Here is a 17,182-nt window from a genome sequence, read left to right on the forward strand (position 1 = left end):
ACAACTACTCTAGGAGCATCAACCTTCACCGCTAGAGAACACACCAACTGTGTCTTTTCTGCATTTAACTTGTAACCAGACAGTTGACCAAAGGTCTTAGCTAAACGTTGAATTTCTACCACTCAAAGAGCCGGGCCTTCTGTAGTCACTGCAATATCATCTGCAAAGGCAAACACTGTATACCGTGGACATAAAAAGGTTTAATCGCCGCACTACTATTTAACATACCAATAACGGGATTTAATACAGCGCAAATAGAAGAGGCGAGCAGGGACATCCCTGCCTTGTTCCTCTAGTTATCTGCACTGCATCAGAAGTCATACCCATTGCCGCAATCCTAGCATTCGGTGCCACATAAAGCGTTTGTAATGCTGTCATAAACTTATTTGGAAACCCCATGTTCTCCATCAACATCCATAAGTATTTCCATTCTAAACAATCAAATGCTTTTTCAGCATCGAGTAGGATCAACCCTAGGCGGTGTTTCTCTACCTCTGCTATATCGTAATGTAATGACTTTGTTGATATGTGCTACTGTTCCTCTCCCTGGAATAAATCCATGTTGATCATCAGATACTAATGAGGTAATAACCTTTGATATCCGATTTGCTAGGATTTTGGAATAAATCTTTCCATCACAATTTAAAAGTGATATAGGGCGATAAAAACCCGGAAGATCTATCTCCCTTCCCTTCTTACTAAAAACAACAACAGTGGATTCGTCCCACGATTTCGGTGATATTCCTTCTTGGGCAGCCCTAAATGTAACTAACATCAAATCTTTAAGTTCCTCAGAAAAATACTTATATATCTCTCCTGGTAATTGATCAGGCCCTGCTGCTTTACCCATTGCCAATGTTTTTTCAGCCAAAGCTACCTCCTCCTTTGATAGCGGGGCCTCCAGTAAATCAGTCATTAATGGGTCAAGTTTAACAATTGTTCCTAAGGGAGTCAGATTTAGTTCCTCCACATTGGTTTGTTCTGTTTTATACAATTCTGAATAAAAGTCGTGAAAAATTGCCAATATATTTTGAGGCCCAGTTTTTAAAGTCTCTGTTTTATCTGTCATAGCAGATATATTCCGACTAGCCTCCTTCATACGTAATTTCAATGCCAAGGGTCGTCCAATGGCTACACCATACTCATGGCAGATCTTGCGATACGCCAAGTATTTCCTGGCGTTTTCATTATCCCATACACCCAGTATTTTTACCCTTTGTTTTACCACCTCCGCCTCTAATACTTTCACATCTCCCTGGGTAGCTATCTCTCTTGTTAAATCCTCCTCTGCCAATTGTAGTCCCCTATATAGCTTCCCCATCTCTGTTTTTAACTTTCTTTGCCGGGATAGCCCAAAACTTAAAACCTCTCCCCTAAAACAGGCCTTAAATGTGTCCCAAACAATATTGACTGAAGCCGAATTTATATTAATTTTAAGAAAATCTCCTATCCACTTCTTCATATAAACTATAAATTCTTCATTATAACATAATTTTCGTCCAAAAGTGAATTTCCTTGGTGCTTTCCGGTGTATCACAACCAAAGTGTGGATTTTTTTTCCCCTTTTAATCCCTCCACCAAACCCTTGCCCCTCCTCATCCCTCCCCCTCCCCCTACCCCGCTAGCCCCTTTCCCACCCCCCACCCTTCCCAATAACGAAGCATTCAGACTTATGGTCCTGTAGATGTAACTGACAATTCCCCGCTCACCCACGTAAAACTACTCTTATGTACTCTGTCATTCATAAGAGGTAGTAATATAGATTAGGTACCCACAGAGCCTCCTTTTCCCTTTTTTTTTAAACCCCTTTTCCCCCTTCCCTAAGGAAAAATTACAACTTTATGATAAACACACACAAAATAAAGAACATTCATAATACCATCTTTCTGATTTCTGCCCCCATGTTTAGTGCTTACTTGGTTGGACTAGTAATCTTGCTCAGAAACTCCTTAGCCTGCCCCACATTGGAAAAAAAGTGAGTTTGCTCCTTATAAATAATCTTCAACTTTGCCGGATTAAGAAGGAACACTTGGGCACCCTTAGCCTGTAATGGGGTTATTAGCTGCCGTAATTGCCATCTGTTATCAACCGTATACTTGCAGAAATCAGGGGTTACAAAAAACTGAAATCCAGGACCAGGCCGTTTCTTGTTAGGTCTTGCAAGCTTAAATACCTCTTCCCGGGCCAAAAAGCTGTTGAAAGAGATTAGCAGAGCCCTAGGTTTACCTAGATTTCTTTCTCCCCCCTTCTCCATCAATTGCTCAGCAGCCCCGTTCAAATTAAATGGGAAGCGATGTGCCCTCTCAACCTCTCTGTCCCAGTCCCACTTTGTTAATTCTGGGAAGGCATCCTTAAAGAGATTAACTATGAATTTGCCTGGATCTTGGCCTTCTTTTCCTTCAGGGACTTGGAGGACCCTCAAATTGTTGTGACGAGCCCTGTTCTCAAAGTTCGGTAACTTCCAGAGGGTATCCTGTTTTGACCCTTGTAGGGCTTCTTTAGTTCCTTTTTGATATTCAACTGCATCCTCCAAGCTAGAAATACGAGTCTCCGCCTCGTTGAACCTATTAGCTGTGTCAGCTTGTGATTTAGCAAGCCTTCGAACCGAGTTTTGAAGTTTGCGACACATATTCTGGACTCTGTGGCTCTCTTTCCTGGTCTCATCCCGCACTAAGATTATCGATTCATAAATCAATGCTAGCGAGATCTCATTATGCCCTTGATTAGTAGCCTCCTCTGTAGCTGTCTTATTTCTAATGTGATCTGAGGCTTCAATATTTAAGTCTCGAACAGTGGAGGGGATATCTTCTGTGTTATCAATAGAGTCATCCTGGCATAAGCTACTAGCCGGGCTCCCATCTTCCAAACTCATTTGCAACGCATAGTGTGATACCAAGTCTTCACAAGACGAGGGTAGGGACGCTTCGGACATAGAGTAAAAGTCTCCAGACTCCCCATCCGGTTGAGTCTGTTCCTACTCCTATCCCTTTCCTCCAATGGCGCCAAGGTCGGTGACCATACCATCACCCTCCAAAGGTACAACAAGAGTTAGAGTCTTTACACCGTCCCCGTTGGCTCTCTCTTTTCCTATCGCCGCTGCTGCTGCTGCTGCTGTGAAAATAGATGGGATCACCACATTCTTATCCGTGCCTCCCATAATTGAACCGGCATTAGCCCCTACCTGTGCGCTGTCCTTTCCTGTCTCCGCTGGTGTTTTGGGCTGAGTATTTTTGCCCTCGACGGATTTGGCCCCTTCTTTGGAAGCTCCGTTTCTCCCCTGATCTTCTGTAGCTTTCTGCTTCCCCCTTGTACCCTTAGGTGCCATATCTTCACCGTTTAAGGCAATTGAGTGCTTCAATGCTTAAATTAGCAGTTAGCAGTTAAAAAAAAAAATAGTCCCAACGGTCTCACTCTGTCGGTAAATTTAATTATTTGTTTATTTATTTATTTATTTATTTATTTATGTTATTCCTTTGCCTTTACCTTGCCTTGCAGTGGCACGCCCGCACAATTCTCCTGTACGCTGTACTTGACACTTCTCGGCTCTCCTGCCCAAATATTGTAACACTTGAGCAAGCCCTCACTCGGTTTTCAGCGTCTTCGTCGTTGCCTCTCCAGTATTCCTCGCTCCTTGCACCGTCCTATGAATCAAGAGACCAAAGTGGGACACCACTGCTCAGCCATCACCACACTCCTGCCTACTGATTTTCCCCCGGAGACTCCGCTGCTCCCTATCCACCGTCAACATGGTAGCACACCGAGCTTCAAAACGGTAACAGTCCGCCTTCAAAACCCTGCCAAGTATAAGCGTTTCGGCGTCTTCGGCGTTTTTTCCCCTGCTGCTCCTCACTCCTTGCTCCGCCTCGGCCTCAGCCTCTGCTCCGTACTCCCTGCTCCACAGATGTGAGAAATCAAGAGCCAAGGATGGAGCACCGTGACTCCGCCACCACACTACTACAGGCAGCTTTTTTTCGCCGACTTCATTCGTTATCCACAAACAACAAGATGCCGAAAAGTTATTCTTTAAGCGGACACAATCCGCCGCTTTCGCCGAACACTACACTGCAATCCCAGTATACTGCCGAAACTCTCCCGGTCTGGTCCGGTCCTCCCAAACAGCTTGCAGGGGCGCGAGGAGTGGTCAGCCTACTCGTCCACTCGCGCGGACGCCATCTTGGTGACTGGCTTTGCCAGGAACCTCCAAGATTGGAGTTGTGGAGGGCTAAGTTTTATAGAATTGCAAGTTTGGAATTTAGTTTATATTCACTGAAGGGGGCAAGAAAACGCAAATTGGGTCTTATGGTCTGGGAACAATTTTTTACTTATTTGAATAATTAATGATGATTTTTGTTCTTCTTGCAATACAATGATTGGAATACATGGACTAATAACTGTAGTAATGTACTATGCCAGCTACATCATTGTTTAATTAATGTTAAAAAGACCTACAGTTGTGTGTTTTCAGGGCTATTTTTTTTTGATGGGGAAGTTTCGTGATATGACCCAGTGTGAAAGGCGGATTAAATAATTTATGATTATTGTGTAAAAACCATATAAGGAAAGTATGTATTGCCAAATGTCTACCATGTCTTGGAAGTGTGGAACTAAAATACATTTTAAAAAAAGAAAAAAAAAGAAAACAGTTTTCATTCAAATATGGTTCATCAAATCTCAGTGGAGGATCAGCCACTTTAAAGCTTAAACTCATGTTAGATCACACCACAATTCTCACAAACGCATGCTTTGTGGGCAAATTCCCAACTTTTTGCCAAAGTTGGTGCAATTCTATTCAGCTGTTGTTACTGTTCTTGGTAAAAGAAATGTCTTATGGGAAATCAGTGTTTTGGACACCACATTCTCTTGTACTCAGTATCACTGATAAGCATACATCATTCCGGGAAGGAACTGACATGGATGAAACACGGTACCTAAATGGTTGACAAGAAAAAATGAGGACGGCGGGTCTTCTGCAGCAACAAATGTCCACATATAACTTATATTTTTTTGCTTAAAACTCTTCATTTAATGGATTTCAACTTAATCACACATATCACATTTTCCGCATAAAGTTTTAAACCATTGCCCAATTTGATGTAATTTCTTGGTGCCCTTTGTTTTTTTTCATCACATAGCAAAGTTTCCAAGGGTATTTAACTTGGAAAAGCCCACTTATGGAACCCTCCTTATTACTTGCCCCTGTTTGATGCATCAGCAAAAGTGGATGAATGTTTTTTTTGTAAAGCTTTATGCAGATTCATCATAAAAAAACTCTTCATATGGCAACTCTAACCTAAATATAACTACATAGCAGCTGCCACTATGTAATACATATATATTGGCTGTAACATTTGTAGGGTGTATGTGTATGGCAGCAAAAGTTCTGGTTTTAAATGCCAACAACGTGTCTCCTATAGTATTATAGGTGGTTTGGAAACACTGTGGGAGAAAAAGAAACATTGCTGGGTATTTACTTCACAAACACATTTGTGATTATAGATAGATAGATAGATAGATAGATAGATAGATAGATAGATAGATAGATAGATAGATAGATAGATAGATTAGATAGATAGATAGATAGATAGATAGATAGATAGATAGATAGATAGATAGATAGATAGATAGATAGATAGATAGATAGATAGATAGATAGATAGATAGATTAGATAGATAGATAGATAGATAGATAGATAGATAGATAGATAGATAGATAGATAGATAGATAGATAGATAGATAGATAGATAGATAGATAGATAGATAGATAGATAGATTAGATAGATAGATAGATAGATAGATAGATAGATAGATAGATAGATAGATAGATAGATAGATAGATAGATAGATAGATAGATAGATAGATAGATAGATAGATAGATAGATAGATAGATAGATAGATAGATTAGATAGATAGATAGATAGATAGATAGATAGATTAGATAGATAGATAGATAGATAGATAGATAGATAGATAGATAGATAGATAGATAGATAGATAGATAGATAGATAGATAGATAGATAGATAGATAGATAGATAGATAGATAGATAGATAGATAGATAGATAGATAGATAGATAGATATGCGCTTCTTTGGTGGTTTTATAAATATCCGGCCAGAGAGTTGTATTGCTTTGCTTCTACTTCTTTCCCCTATAGTGTATTTTGCTCTGCTTTACAGAAGTGAGGAAGCATACATGGGGCTTTCAGAATATAGCTCAGTGTTTTCACAAACCTTTCTACAGGGGTCCTGCCTCAAATCTGCGTAAATAGCTCACAGGTGGACCTGAGGCCTCAGTTGATCACTATTTTCATTCCATGGTTTATTATGACCTCGGCGTTCTCACTGTACCATCTCTTTTGGTTCCACGGTCCTTCTCCTACTCACAGAATTGTAACTGTTAAGCATTGATGTCAGGAGTTGTTCTGATGTATACCAAACAGAAGCAGAGTGAGAGAAAAAATAAGGTTCACTAATAATTCTTTTAAGTTCAAACCAATTCATAAACCGAAAGTATAGCAAACTATTATCAGAAAAAAATATGGCCGAGTCGTACCCTGAGAATGTCATCTAATTAGGGTGTAGGACTCCCATCAGCCATTATTGCTGTCAGGGTTTAAGATCCTCAGAAACCGTACCTCCCTAGTGACCCCGCATCCGGAACCCCCTCTCTGTATTATTGACACCAGAGTAACAGACAGGCCGAATGGAGAGAAGGGAATTAGAGAAGACACCTGGGACGGAGACCTGTGAAAAGAAAACTATCTACAAACAATAGATTTTTAATCATCATCTGGATCTAAATGCATTGCCAATAATACTCCAAAATACTACGAAAATCAGAACTCATATACATTTCAGTATACGAGAAGAAACAAACTAAATAAGCACACAAAAGTAAACACTTTACCGTGTCTTGCAAATTCTTACTCATAGAATTTGCTTCTGGAATTCCAATCAAAATTCTAAATTGACGAATTCATGTAAGAGATTAATTGCACACTAGGATACTGAAGGCACCCAATGCAAATATAATTATGAATCCTCTCTAATAAAATGAAAAGTCATAAGGCAGAATATTATCCTTACTTTCTATTTCCCCATATTAACAAGCAGTCCTAGTTCATGGAAGATACAATACCTCGGTAATCCTTCATCCATATACAAAAGTTACTCCAAACATGAATCCTACAAACAAACAAAGGTTGCTCATTTCTGCAGAAGAAGTCACAAATGGAGATAAGGCCAACTGCGCCTACAATGTTCCACACACGGTTCAATTATTCACCAGACATGAACCTGAATTTCTCGACACACACACACATAAAAGATAATTGCTCCCAAAAGTCCATAAAAGAACACAAAACCTAAGCAGCAGAACATGGTCTCTGGCGAAACACTAGAACGAAAGGAACAACGTGAGCCACTGAAGATAATCTAACAGGGAAACTCCAATAGTAGATGTCTGCCTATTTTCTATGTGCTGTTAAATGCTGTATCCTGAGGCAATTCCTGGAGGTGCAAGTCACTTCCTACTCATGGTTCCTAGAAAATGACAAATCTAATGAGTTGCCTAATAGTGTGAGCCAACTCCCAAGAATAATTTTCCGGTTCATATCCAGTCCAAGATACCATATAACAGATGTGTCCATTTCGTCTTCTCATATCCTTAATATCCTTCACCTGTTATTGGGTGAAATCTATTGAGGATGATAGGAGAGGACATGATCTCGCCTTTTCACAGGCAGGTTTAAGCAGGGAGGTGTGAACACCAGGTGTGCTTTCATTGTTTCAGGCAACTCTATATGATATTTAACAGGATTGACTCATTTCTTAACAGCAAAAGGCCCTGCAAACATAGGTTCGAACTTGTGAGGATGCTTACATTTTAGATTTTTAGTAGATAACCACACGTTGTCACCTTCTTTATAAATAGGCCTGCCTTGTCTCTTTTTATCAGCATTCTTCTTGTATAGTTCCTTTGCTGCTTTGACATCAAATGATTGATGGGTTGTTCTACATGAGGTACTCCATCTTGTGGATAGTGTATCACTAATGGTAAATAGTGTGGATGAAACCTGCTATTCGCAAAAAAAGGTGAATATTCAGTAGAAGAGTGTAGACCAGCATTATTTGCAAACCTTGAAAGCCACAGCATCTACATCATAGCCTGAAGTTTTTCAGCTATAAAACAACAAATGTATTTGTTTTATACATTGATTTACCCTCTCTGTTTGTCCATCAATTTGAGGATGGAAACTGGTGGATAGGCAGGATTGAATGCCCAGAGCCTTACACCATGCTTTCAAAAAGTAGGAAAAGAATTGTATTCCTGTGTCTGAAGTTATGGCTCTTGGAAGCCGATGCAATTGAGCAATGTTTTGCAAGAGCAATTGCACCAAACGTGGGGCTGCCGGTACGCCTTTACAAGTTATGACATATGCCATTTTTGTAACTCTAGCCACTACTACTAGGATGGTATCAAACTGTCGGTAAGCTGGCAGACCCATCAGAAAGTCCACAGATATATCTTCCCGCCTTCTTTCTGGGGCTTTCAGGAGTAATAATAACCCTTTTGGCTTAGAACAATCAGTTTTTGCCTTTACAAAAACATTACAATCAGCTACATACATTTTAACATCTCTCCTTTGCTCAGGCCACAAAAAATGCCTTTGAATTTTTGAAATAATTTTTTTTAACACATGGATGTCCTAAAATGGTGTATCATGACACCATTGAATTGCTTGAGTCTTTAATGTCAGTATAGGGACAAACAGTATTGATCCTTAAAATGGTAACCCCCTCTCTAATCTGTGTAATGGAATCTCCTGCAGCCCATTTGGATAAGTCTACTAGAGTGAAGGCCTGTTTCATGTCCTCTATAAAAGTCTCTACTGTACCTGCTCCTACAATGTGGTGAGGTGCTATGATAGAAAAAAGAAGGCCTCCTACCCTTCATTGTTTTCTTTTCCTGATATCGTGTTACGGTATCTGCTTTCTTATTCTCTACTCCCGGTCTAAAAGTTACCATAAAATCTTATTCAGAAAAAAACAGCGACCAACATAATTGTCTTGGTGTTAATGATTCCTTTGGTTTGCATAGACTACGGAAATGCCCTCTACACAGGAGCCTCGGACAAACTCCTGAAATGTCTGCAACACATCCAGATCGCCTCTGCTCACCTGATCCTTGACATCCCACGCATCAGCCACATCACATCGCACCTGAGAGACCTGCACTGGATTCTCGCAAAAAAGAGGATCACCATCAAGCTCCTCACCCACGCACACAAGGCACTCCACAACACCGGACCAGCATACATCAACAGACGCCTCACCTTCCACACCCCGAACCTCCAGCTCCGCTCCGGCGACCTCGCCCTCACCACCGTCCCCCACACTCAAAGAGCAACCACCGGCGGCAGATCTTTCTCCCACCTTGCCACCAAGACCTGGAACACCCTCCCCATCCTCCTATGGCAGACCCAGGTACTACTAACCTTCAGGAGGCTTCTTAAGACCTAGCTATTCGAGCAGTAGCAGCACCCCTCCCCCCTCAGCGCCTTGAGACCCTCACGGGTGAGTGATGCGCTCTACAAATGTACTGATTGATTGATTGATTAATTGATTGATTGATTGATTGTGACCAGCTGCTGTGCACCAAACAAGTAATGTATCCATTCCATAAGGGCGATTTTAATTGCCAATAACTCTTTTTCAACAATGGTATAATAGATAGATATGCCCCTGGATATAAATGGCCAGTGTTGACATCCCTCTGTGATGATATTGTCCCCATTGACTCATTTGGAAGCATCTGCTTCTACAGTGAATGGTTTTGTTACATCAGGGTGATTTAGGACAGGAGCCGTTGTGAAAGCTGTTTTCAACTGAGTGAAGGCTTCTGGGTATGCGAAGGACCATACAAAAGGAACGCTTTTACACAGTAGCTTAGAAACAGGAACATTCAGACCTGGAATAAAACGTCAATAAAAATTAGCAAAACATAAGAATTTTTAAATGTCCTTAACATTCTGTTGAACTGGCCATTCTTTGACTGTTTGTTAAATGTTGATTGGACATATGCAACCCTTGTGGGGTTAAAATTAAATCCAAACATTCAACTTTAGAAGCATGAAATTCACATTTAGTCAACTTACACAAAAGAGGCCAAGTTGTCTCACATCTGTTAGGAATGTTCTAATATGTGTAACATGTTCTGATTCAGACTGTGGGTAAATTAAAATATTGTCTATATAGACAATGATAAATTGGTCTAGATAAGGGTTCAACACTTCATCTAAAAAATTTTTGAAATGCCACGGGGGCATTGCAAAAGCCAAGCAGCATCACACAATATTCATATAGACCAAATTGAGTACCATTGTCAACTCATCTCCTTCCCTAATGCGTACCAAAATATAGCCTTCGCTGAGATCCAAACAAGTGAAATTAATATCAGACAGTACATGATCCAAAAGGACAGATATGAGTGGAAGCGGATAGCGATTTTTAATAGTAACAAATTCAGTGCACGATAATCTATACACGTACACCAGTCACCATTTAAAGTGAAGAATGAAAAAGAGGGGTGGCGCAGCTGGAGATTTAGAAGGATGAATAAACCCGTTCTTCAAATATTGATCAAGAAATTACTTAAGGTGTTTATTTTTCTTTTCTGTCAATGCAATGATGTGACTACATGGTATTTGACCCCTGGAATTAACTCGATTTGACAGCCGTAAGACCTATGAGGGAGGAGTGTCTCTGTACGTGCTTGACTGACTTCATCTTAGAAATCTTCATATTGTTTGGGGAGACCTATGTCCTTTCAGCGTTTGTGGCAATGGTATGGTGGTGATACATTTCAACTGGAACCCCATTATTAGGTTTAGTACACACCTCTGGACAAAATGTGGAAGTAAAGGTAATGTCAAATAAGATTATCTCCCCATGCTGTTGGTGTTGATCCCAACAGTGTAATGTAACTAAAACAGTGTGCTTTGTGATAGGAACAGATGATAACATAGTATCAGCTACACAATTTCTGGTTGTATCGAGACCAAGTTTGAGAAGATATTTAGCGTCACAAAAATTTACAGTGGGCCCTGAGTCCACCATAGCCTCCACTGAGGGTTTTATGAACGCCTCCAAAACTAAGGTGAGGGACAGCACTTTGTAACGTATTAGCTGTACTTTTTGCAGCAACATTGTCATTGGTATAGGTAGGGAGGGGGAATATGAATACATTATGGATTTTTTTTCTGCTTGTGAACTAACTGGTGTAAGAAACAGCCTTGCATAATTCTAGGGGCTCCCTGTGTCCGGCTAGCCATTCCCCTAAACTGCAGAAAAAGCACAGCACGTGTCTATGATTCCCGCCCATATACTGATGAAGGGCCTATTTTGTAGTTGTCTGGCTTGGCTGGGATTACAAGGTAATGCAGTCAGATCCATTTTCTTTAACGTCTACTAAGGAGAGTGGCCTAAATCCAGTCTACTGTTGGGTGGTTGTCAGGAGCTTGAACACAGATCCTAGTATGAGTAGAGCTACCCCCTCTCAGGCTGCTCTGAAAATACTGAACCTCTTGGACTAATATTTTGAAGTCTTCCTGAACAACGGTGTGCAAGAGGGGAAACAAACAATAATAAATAGAGGAGACTGAAACCAACATTGACGAGGAAGCAACTACGGAGGATACAATGAAGTATTCCATGACATAGTACAAGCCGGTGGCTCAATTCAGTACAACGCACCAAACGTTGTAAAATCACAGGCGGCAGGGAATGAGTCTTGGCATTGGCTCAACATCGTTTGATTCTGAGAAAATCACCTAATTGCCCCTTTCTTAAACAAAAACAAAAATGTAATATTGTTTAATGTGTATCCATGCCTAAATAAAAAGCATTTAAGAAAATCATGAATGTAATGTAACTGGAGCTCATGCTATGTGCTCCATTACCATTGGGTTGAGTTTGCACTAGAGAAGACAGAAGCACCAGGCATAAAGGGGTGGGAGGGAAAAAAGAAATAGTGCCTTTAACATAACACGAGCAGTGATTGGCAACTATTTGAGTATAATCAATTTGTGCTTAGCCCATGCTTCCCTGAAGTAACAGAAATGATGTAATAGCCTGTGATGCACAATTAAATGGCAGCATTGAAGAGTGAAGATGGAGTAAACCAATAGTAAGTAAGGGTGGGCTCCAAGTCATTTATTGTATACAATACTTCTTGCATCAAACAGCGCATGAGTGCTGTTAGGCGAGAGTTTATAATGGGGGGGGGGGCAGCTATATTAAATACAAAAGGTGATCCCACAACATTATCACTTATTTCATCAAAGCACCATGATTCAATCTGAGCGATACCAGAGCTCAGAATGATGGAAAAGGGCATGACTACTTTGTGTCACCTATGAGAATAGTACAGACTGTAGGGGATTGAAATAGAAAAATATGCCTAGATTAACCTAATAAGACAAATAACTAATCAAACCTTGTGCAGTGATACAATGGCTGTACTGATTATACTTATTGTTAAGGCTGACTTCCCTCATAACATTTCAATCATGGCTTTCCTATAAGCTACTTTCACGTCTTGACGGTGTTGTCTCAAGTGTTTGATTCATATGAGCCTTTTAGCAGTTAAGAACACCTAACAGCATTTTCAAATGAATTTACTGTTCATGCACTATCCAGTCTTCTGTCTGACTCACAAGAGAGTCCAGGCTCTCCAGTTCAAGCTGCACAGTCAGCTCCACAAATCTTCCTGTCATAGAGAGAATGTACATCCTCTCTTTCAAGGGCACAATTTTATAGGAGAACACACACATTCGAAATGTCTGAATATTTGAGATTGATAGATTCTTCAGTTTCTCCTTGAAAGACATATGTAAGTAAAGTCCAAGGCTCTCATTACCCTTTATGCCACATATATATATTTACATTTGGCCTTATGTACTCGTGGGATGCAATAATACCAATGAGATAAGTTGCACCAAAGGTATGAAAAGTTGTTGACATATATGTGTACATATTAACTGTATTCCTTTTCAGAAACATCTGGATTGCTGAAATTAATTTACTATAGGTTTAGATTGTAAGTTGGTGAGCTGAAATGCATTTATTGCAGTGCATTCACTAGGAATTAGTGAGAATGAATCATATGTGTGCTTAATGCTTTTTTATGAATTGTGACCAGTTGTCATTTTTGTTTATTAATACATGAATTTGTTGTTTGTGCTGCATATAAGAGTACTGTATTATATAGCTTGACTCATTTATTAAAGATTTAATTTATTTGCTGATACGTAGGTTATAGAGTTAATATGCATTTAAAGAAAACTGTTGAGTTAGCTTGATTGTAGGCCCTGAGCGTAAAATAGAGACATTTAATAAGTTGAAAGATTGTTTTGGCATGTTTTCTCCTCAGCAGGTGCAGTACAAAGGCATTCATTATTTACTGAAAAGAAGCATTTTATTTCTAAGTTCGGTAGGCAAGGAATAATTGGCAAGTTCAAACAATTTTAATAAAGAACAACATGAGTGTTGCCAGTTGGTACTATCCGACAATGGGAGGGTCCCCAGGACACTTTGGAAGTGGAGAATGGACTATGGGGAATGTGTTCAAGGCGCCATTTTCTTTTATAGGAACTGGAAAAGTACTGTGATGTGCATGAGGTTATATTTATGAAATGAACTTTATACATTTTAATTAGTGAACCCACCTAGGGGGTTAGTCCGATTCTATTTAGGCTTGGAGAGGTGCAGACCTCTCTTGATATCTCTGATTGTGTGGCTTCATGCTATACATGATTCCTTACTTATAGAACTTCTCCAGAGGTTCTGATGCTGAAAACTATCTTGCTGCCTTGATTTAATGGGGTTTATCTGTCCCTAGTTTAGTGTAGGATTTAGTAAATATTGCAAATCTTTTCAATGTCTGGGGAGAAGGATCAAAACCATTCGTCTAATCATCAAATCCTTTTCCCTTTTTTGTCTTTTGCTGCAACAGAAGTTCTAATATGCTCTTTGCTGTTGAGGGCCAATAGTGTACAACATGTACATCTCGTATTTTCATAGTATGTTCTTGAGATTCATAGATATCAGTCTGGCTTTTAGTATGTAATAAACCTTTTATCTTCAAGATATTGACTCAGACTTTAGTTATGTGGTCTTAAATGATCACACTATACCTTAAGATTTAACTTCTCAGGCTATTACTATCTACTGATCTGAGTTAGATTTGAAGAAATGGCCCAGAGCGTTCTTAATAACATGAAGCCATTATTTAGAGGCAACATGAGTGGAAATGTCTCTGTCCAGATACCTCACATGCCTTATTTGAAATTGAGAGTTGATAGGTTTGCAAGAGTGTACTTTAGGTAGCTCTGGTTTTGTTTTATCAAGGGGCTGTGCCCGGAGGGGGACCCTGAGACCCACCCTTTTTAATGTGTCTTTTGAAAGTGATTTTCTTGTATGTGACCACCATGCTTTGCCTGCCGGAATTAATCAGGAACAATCTTAAATACCACCAGCTTTATGCACTGTAGAGTCATTTGATATAGATTTTTAGAAATGGACCTCTACTTTTTCAGAAAGTAAATGCCATTTTTGCAAACATCAGCAGGTGACTGATTGGTTAGACCCTAAATGAGCTCTTTATTGCAGTGATCTATCTCATAAGCCTCAATGTGAATCAGTACGCCTGGCATTAACGATAATTTCTATGTGGCAGTGGATTCATGTATGTGGTGTTAGTAAACTGTATTGATTGCTTTGTATGTACAACTATTGGCATTTAGTAGAGGAAAAACAAGACAATATGTATGCCCAGCAACCATTACCCAACCTCATATTATGGGGTGATTCTTGCAGCACTGAGAAATACAGTTGGGTCCAGTTGGGCCAGTTTTAGATAACAGAATGTATTCTACATAACTGCAACACCAGCAGTGAGATACTAAATGCATGTAACATGGTCTGCAGAACAAAAACACTGCCCATGTTTCTACTTGAGCATGTATTGTGTTTGTAACATATGGTATAAAACTATTTTATGAGTCGGCCTACGCAAGTAAAGATTCCTTATCTTCTTCTGATAGCATGCATATTTGAAACAACATGTGCACATAAGCGCATTCATGACATCATTTAAAAGCAATTCTATATATACAACCCAAGATGATTAGGTCCTCAAATGTGTTCTTCATACTTCGACACACCAGATCAATCCAGCTTTATTTCACCAAGATTTTCTGTTAATTATTTTTCTCAAGGCCTCTTTGATATCCTTGTTTCTTAGGCTGTAGATTATGGGGTTCAGCAGGGGAATTATCACTGTGTAGAATACAGATGCAACACGGTCCTGTTCCGTAGCATACTTTGAGCTTGGTCTTATATACATAAAAACAAGCGTCCCAAAAAATAAGGCGACACAGACCAAGTGGGAGGAACAAGTAGAAAAAGCTTTCAATCTACTTTTAGATGAGCTGATCTTCAGGATGGTGTAAACAATATACGAATATGAGACAAGAATGCAGATGAGAGAACCTAAAATGAGACCTCCAGTCACAAAATTAAGTATCGCCACATTAAGAGAGGTGTCAGAGCAGGAGAGTTTTAGCAGTGGTGGCACATCACAGTAGAAATGAGCAATCCTCATGGAGCCACAGAAATCCAGCCTTAATATGCAAATGATGTGAATCATGGAATGAATGAAGGCCACTAAATAGCAGACAGCCACAATGGACCGACAAGACTGAGTTGTGATAATGGCAGCATAAACCAGTGGATTGCATATTGCCACAAAACGATCGTAAGACATCACTGCTAAAAGGAACACTTCAACACTCCCTAAGTCTATAAAGAAAAATGTCTGTGTAAAACATTGTGAAAATGAAATTGTTTTTGTCTTTGATACAATATTTGCCAGCATATTTGGAGTTATGATAGAGGAGTAACAGAGATCCACAAAGGACAAGTTACTGATCAGAAAGTACATGGGGGTGTGAAGATAGGGTGATATCCTGATTAGGGTCATTATACCAAGATTGCCCACCAGGGTGAGAACATAGACATGAATGAACAAGAAAAACAGTGGTAGCTGCAGCTTTGGATCTTCTGAAAGACCAATTAGGATGAATTCTTTCACTGAGGTATGGTTCCTTTCTTTCATCTCCCTTGGCTAGGAGGAAACCTGTGAAGAAGACTTGAATGGAATGAGTTCATTTATCCGTAGTTGTTACTCTGATGAACTGAACATCAGCTGCTGAAACAGACAAATACATAACAATGAAATTTGCAACAACCTTTATGGTTTCTGAGTTGAGAATACACATAAATAAATAAATAAATAAATATATATATATATATATATATATATATATATATATATATATATATATATATATATATATATATTACCTACTGGCGGTCGCCAGTAGGTAGTTATAGTTAGGATTTTTTTCAATGTTAAATCTGAAAATTCTATTTGGAATAACTTTGGCGCCGGTTGACGAATCTGCCTGAAAATTTCCTGAAAATGGCCTCGCGGGGTTCCGGTCCTTCCCTGAAAGTTTGGGGGGGATACGTTAAGCGGGGGCCGAGATAAAAGGGGGGTCCCAAAACGCGTTTTCCCCATGTTAATTTCCATAGGGCGGTCGATGTCACTTTTAGCCCGAACGGCTGAATGTATTTCCACCAAATTTGGCAAAATTGTAGGGACTGGTAGCCCGATGTGCCTTTGCTATGTCTCAAGATATGTGCTCCAGTGGATTTTGAGTAATTAAGGTTCAAAAAAATATATATATCTATAGCAGCGCACAGGTGCGCGCACCGGAGTGCGCTCCAGGCGCGACACGCGAGGTGCGCATGGAAAGCTGATTGGCTCTCGGGTGTCTGTAAACATTCGAAACAGTCCGCAGCGGCCGCCATCTTGTACCTCGGTAGGATTGAGGTGGTAAAAATCAAAGGGGGAAATGAGCAAAAGGGGGCAGGGTACACCCCCCCTGACCCCCTAGGTTTGATGTGGGGGTCATAAAAAAGCCGTACAGGGCCCCCCAAAATTTTTTTTAAAATTTGCGCCGAGGGAGCGCCTGGTACGCGCACCGGTGAGCGTACGATTGAGAAAAAGAATGGCACTTTTTTTAAAAAAAAAAATAGCATTTTTTTATAAATTGGA

General features: G+C 39.9%; 1 protein-coding gene across 1 annotated transcript; it reads right to left on the minus strand.

Moving 5' to 3' along the window:
* Positions 1-15,244: 15,244 nt before the first annotated feature.
* LOC147734989 (olfactory receptor 5AP2-like) lies at positions 15,245-16,177 on the minus strand. The gene has a single exon (XM_086953727.1). It carries the CDS (start codon positions 16,175-16,177, stop codon positions 15,245-15,247), a length of 933 nt encoding a protein of 310 aa, XP_086809853.1.
* Positions 16,178-17,182: the final 1,005 nt, after the last annotated feature.

The sequence above is a fragment of the Lissotriton vulgaris genome, chromosome 1_2 (genome assembly GCF_964263255.1).
Source record: "Lissotriton vulgaris chromosome 1_2, aLisVul1.2, whole genome shotgun sequence".
Taxonomy (NCBI): domain Eukaryota; kingdom Metazoa; phylum Chordata; class Amphibia; order Caudata; family Salamandridae; genus Lissotriton; species Lissotriton vulgaris.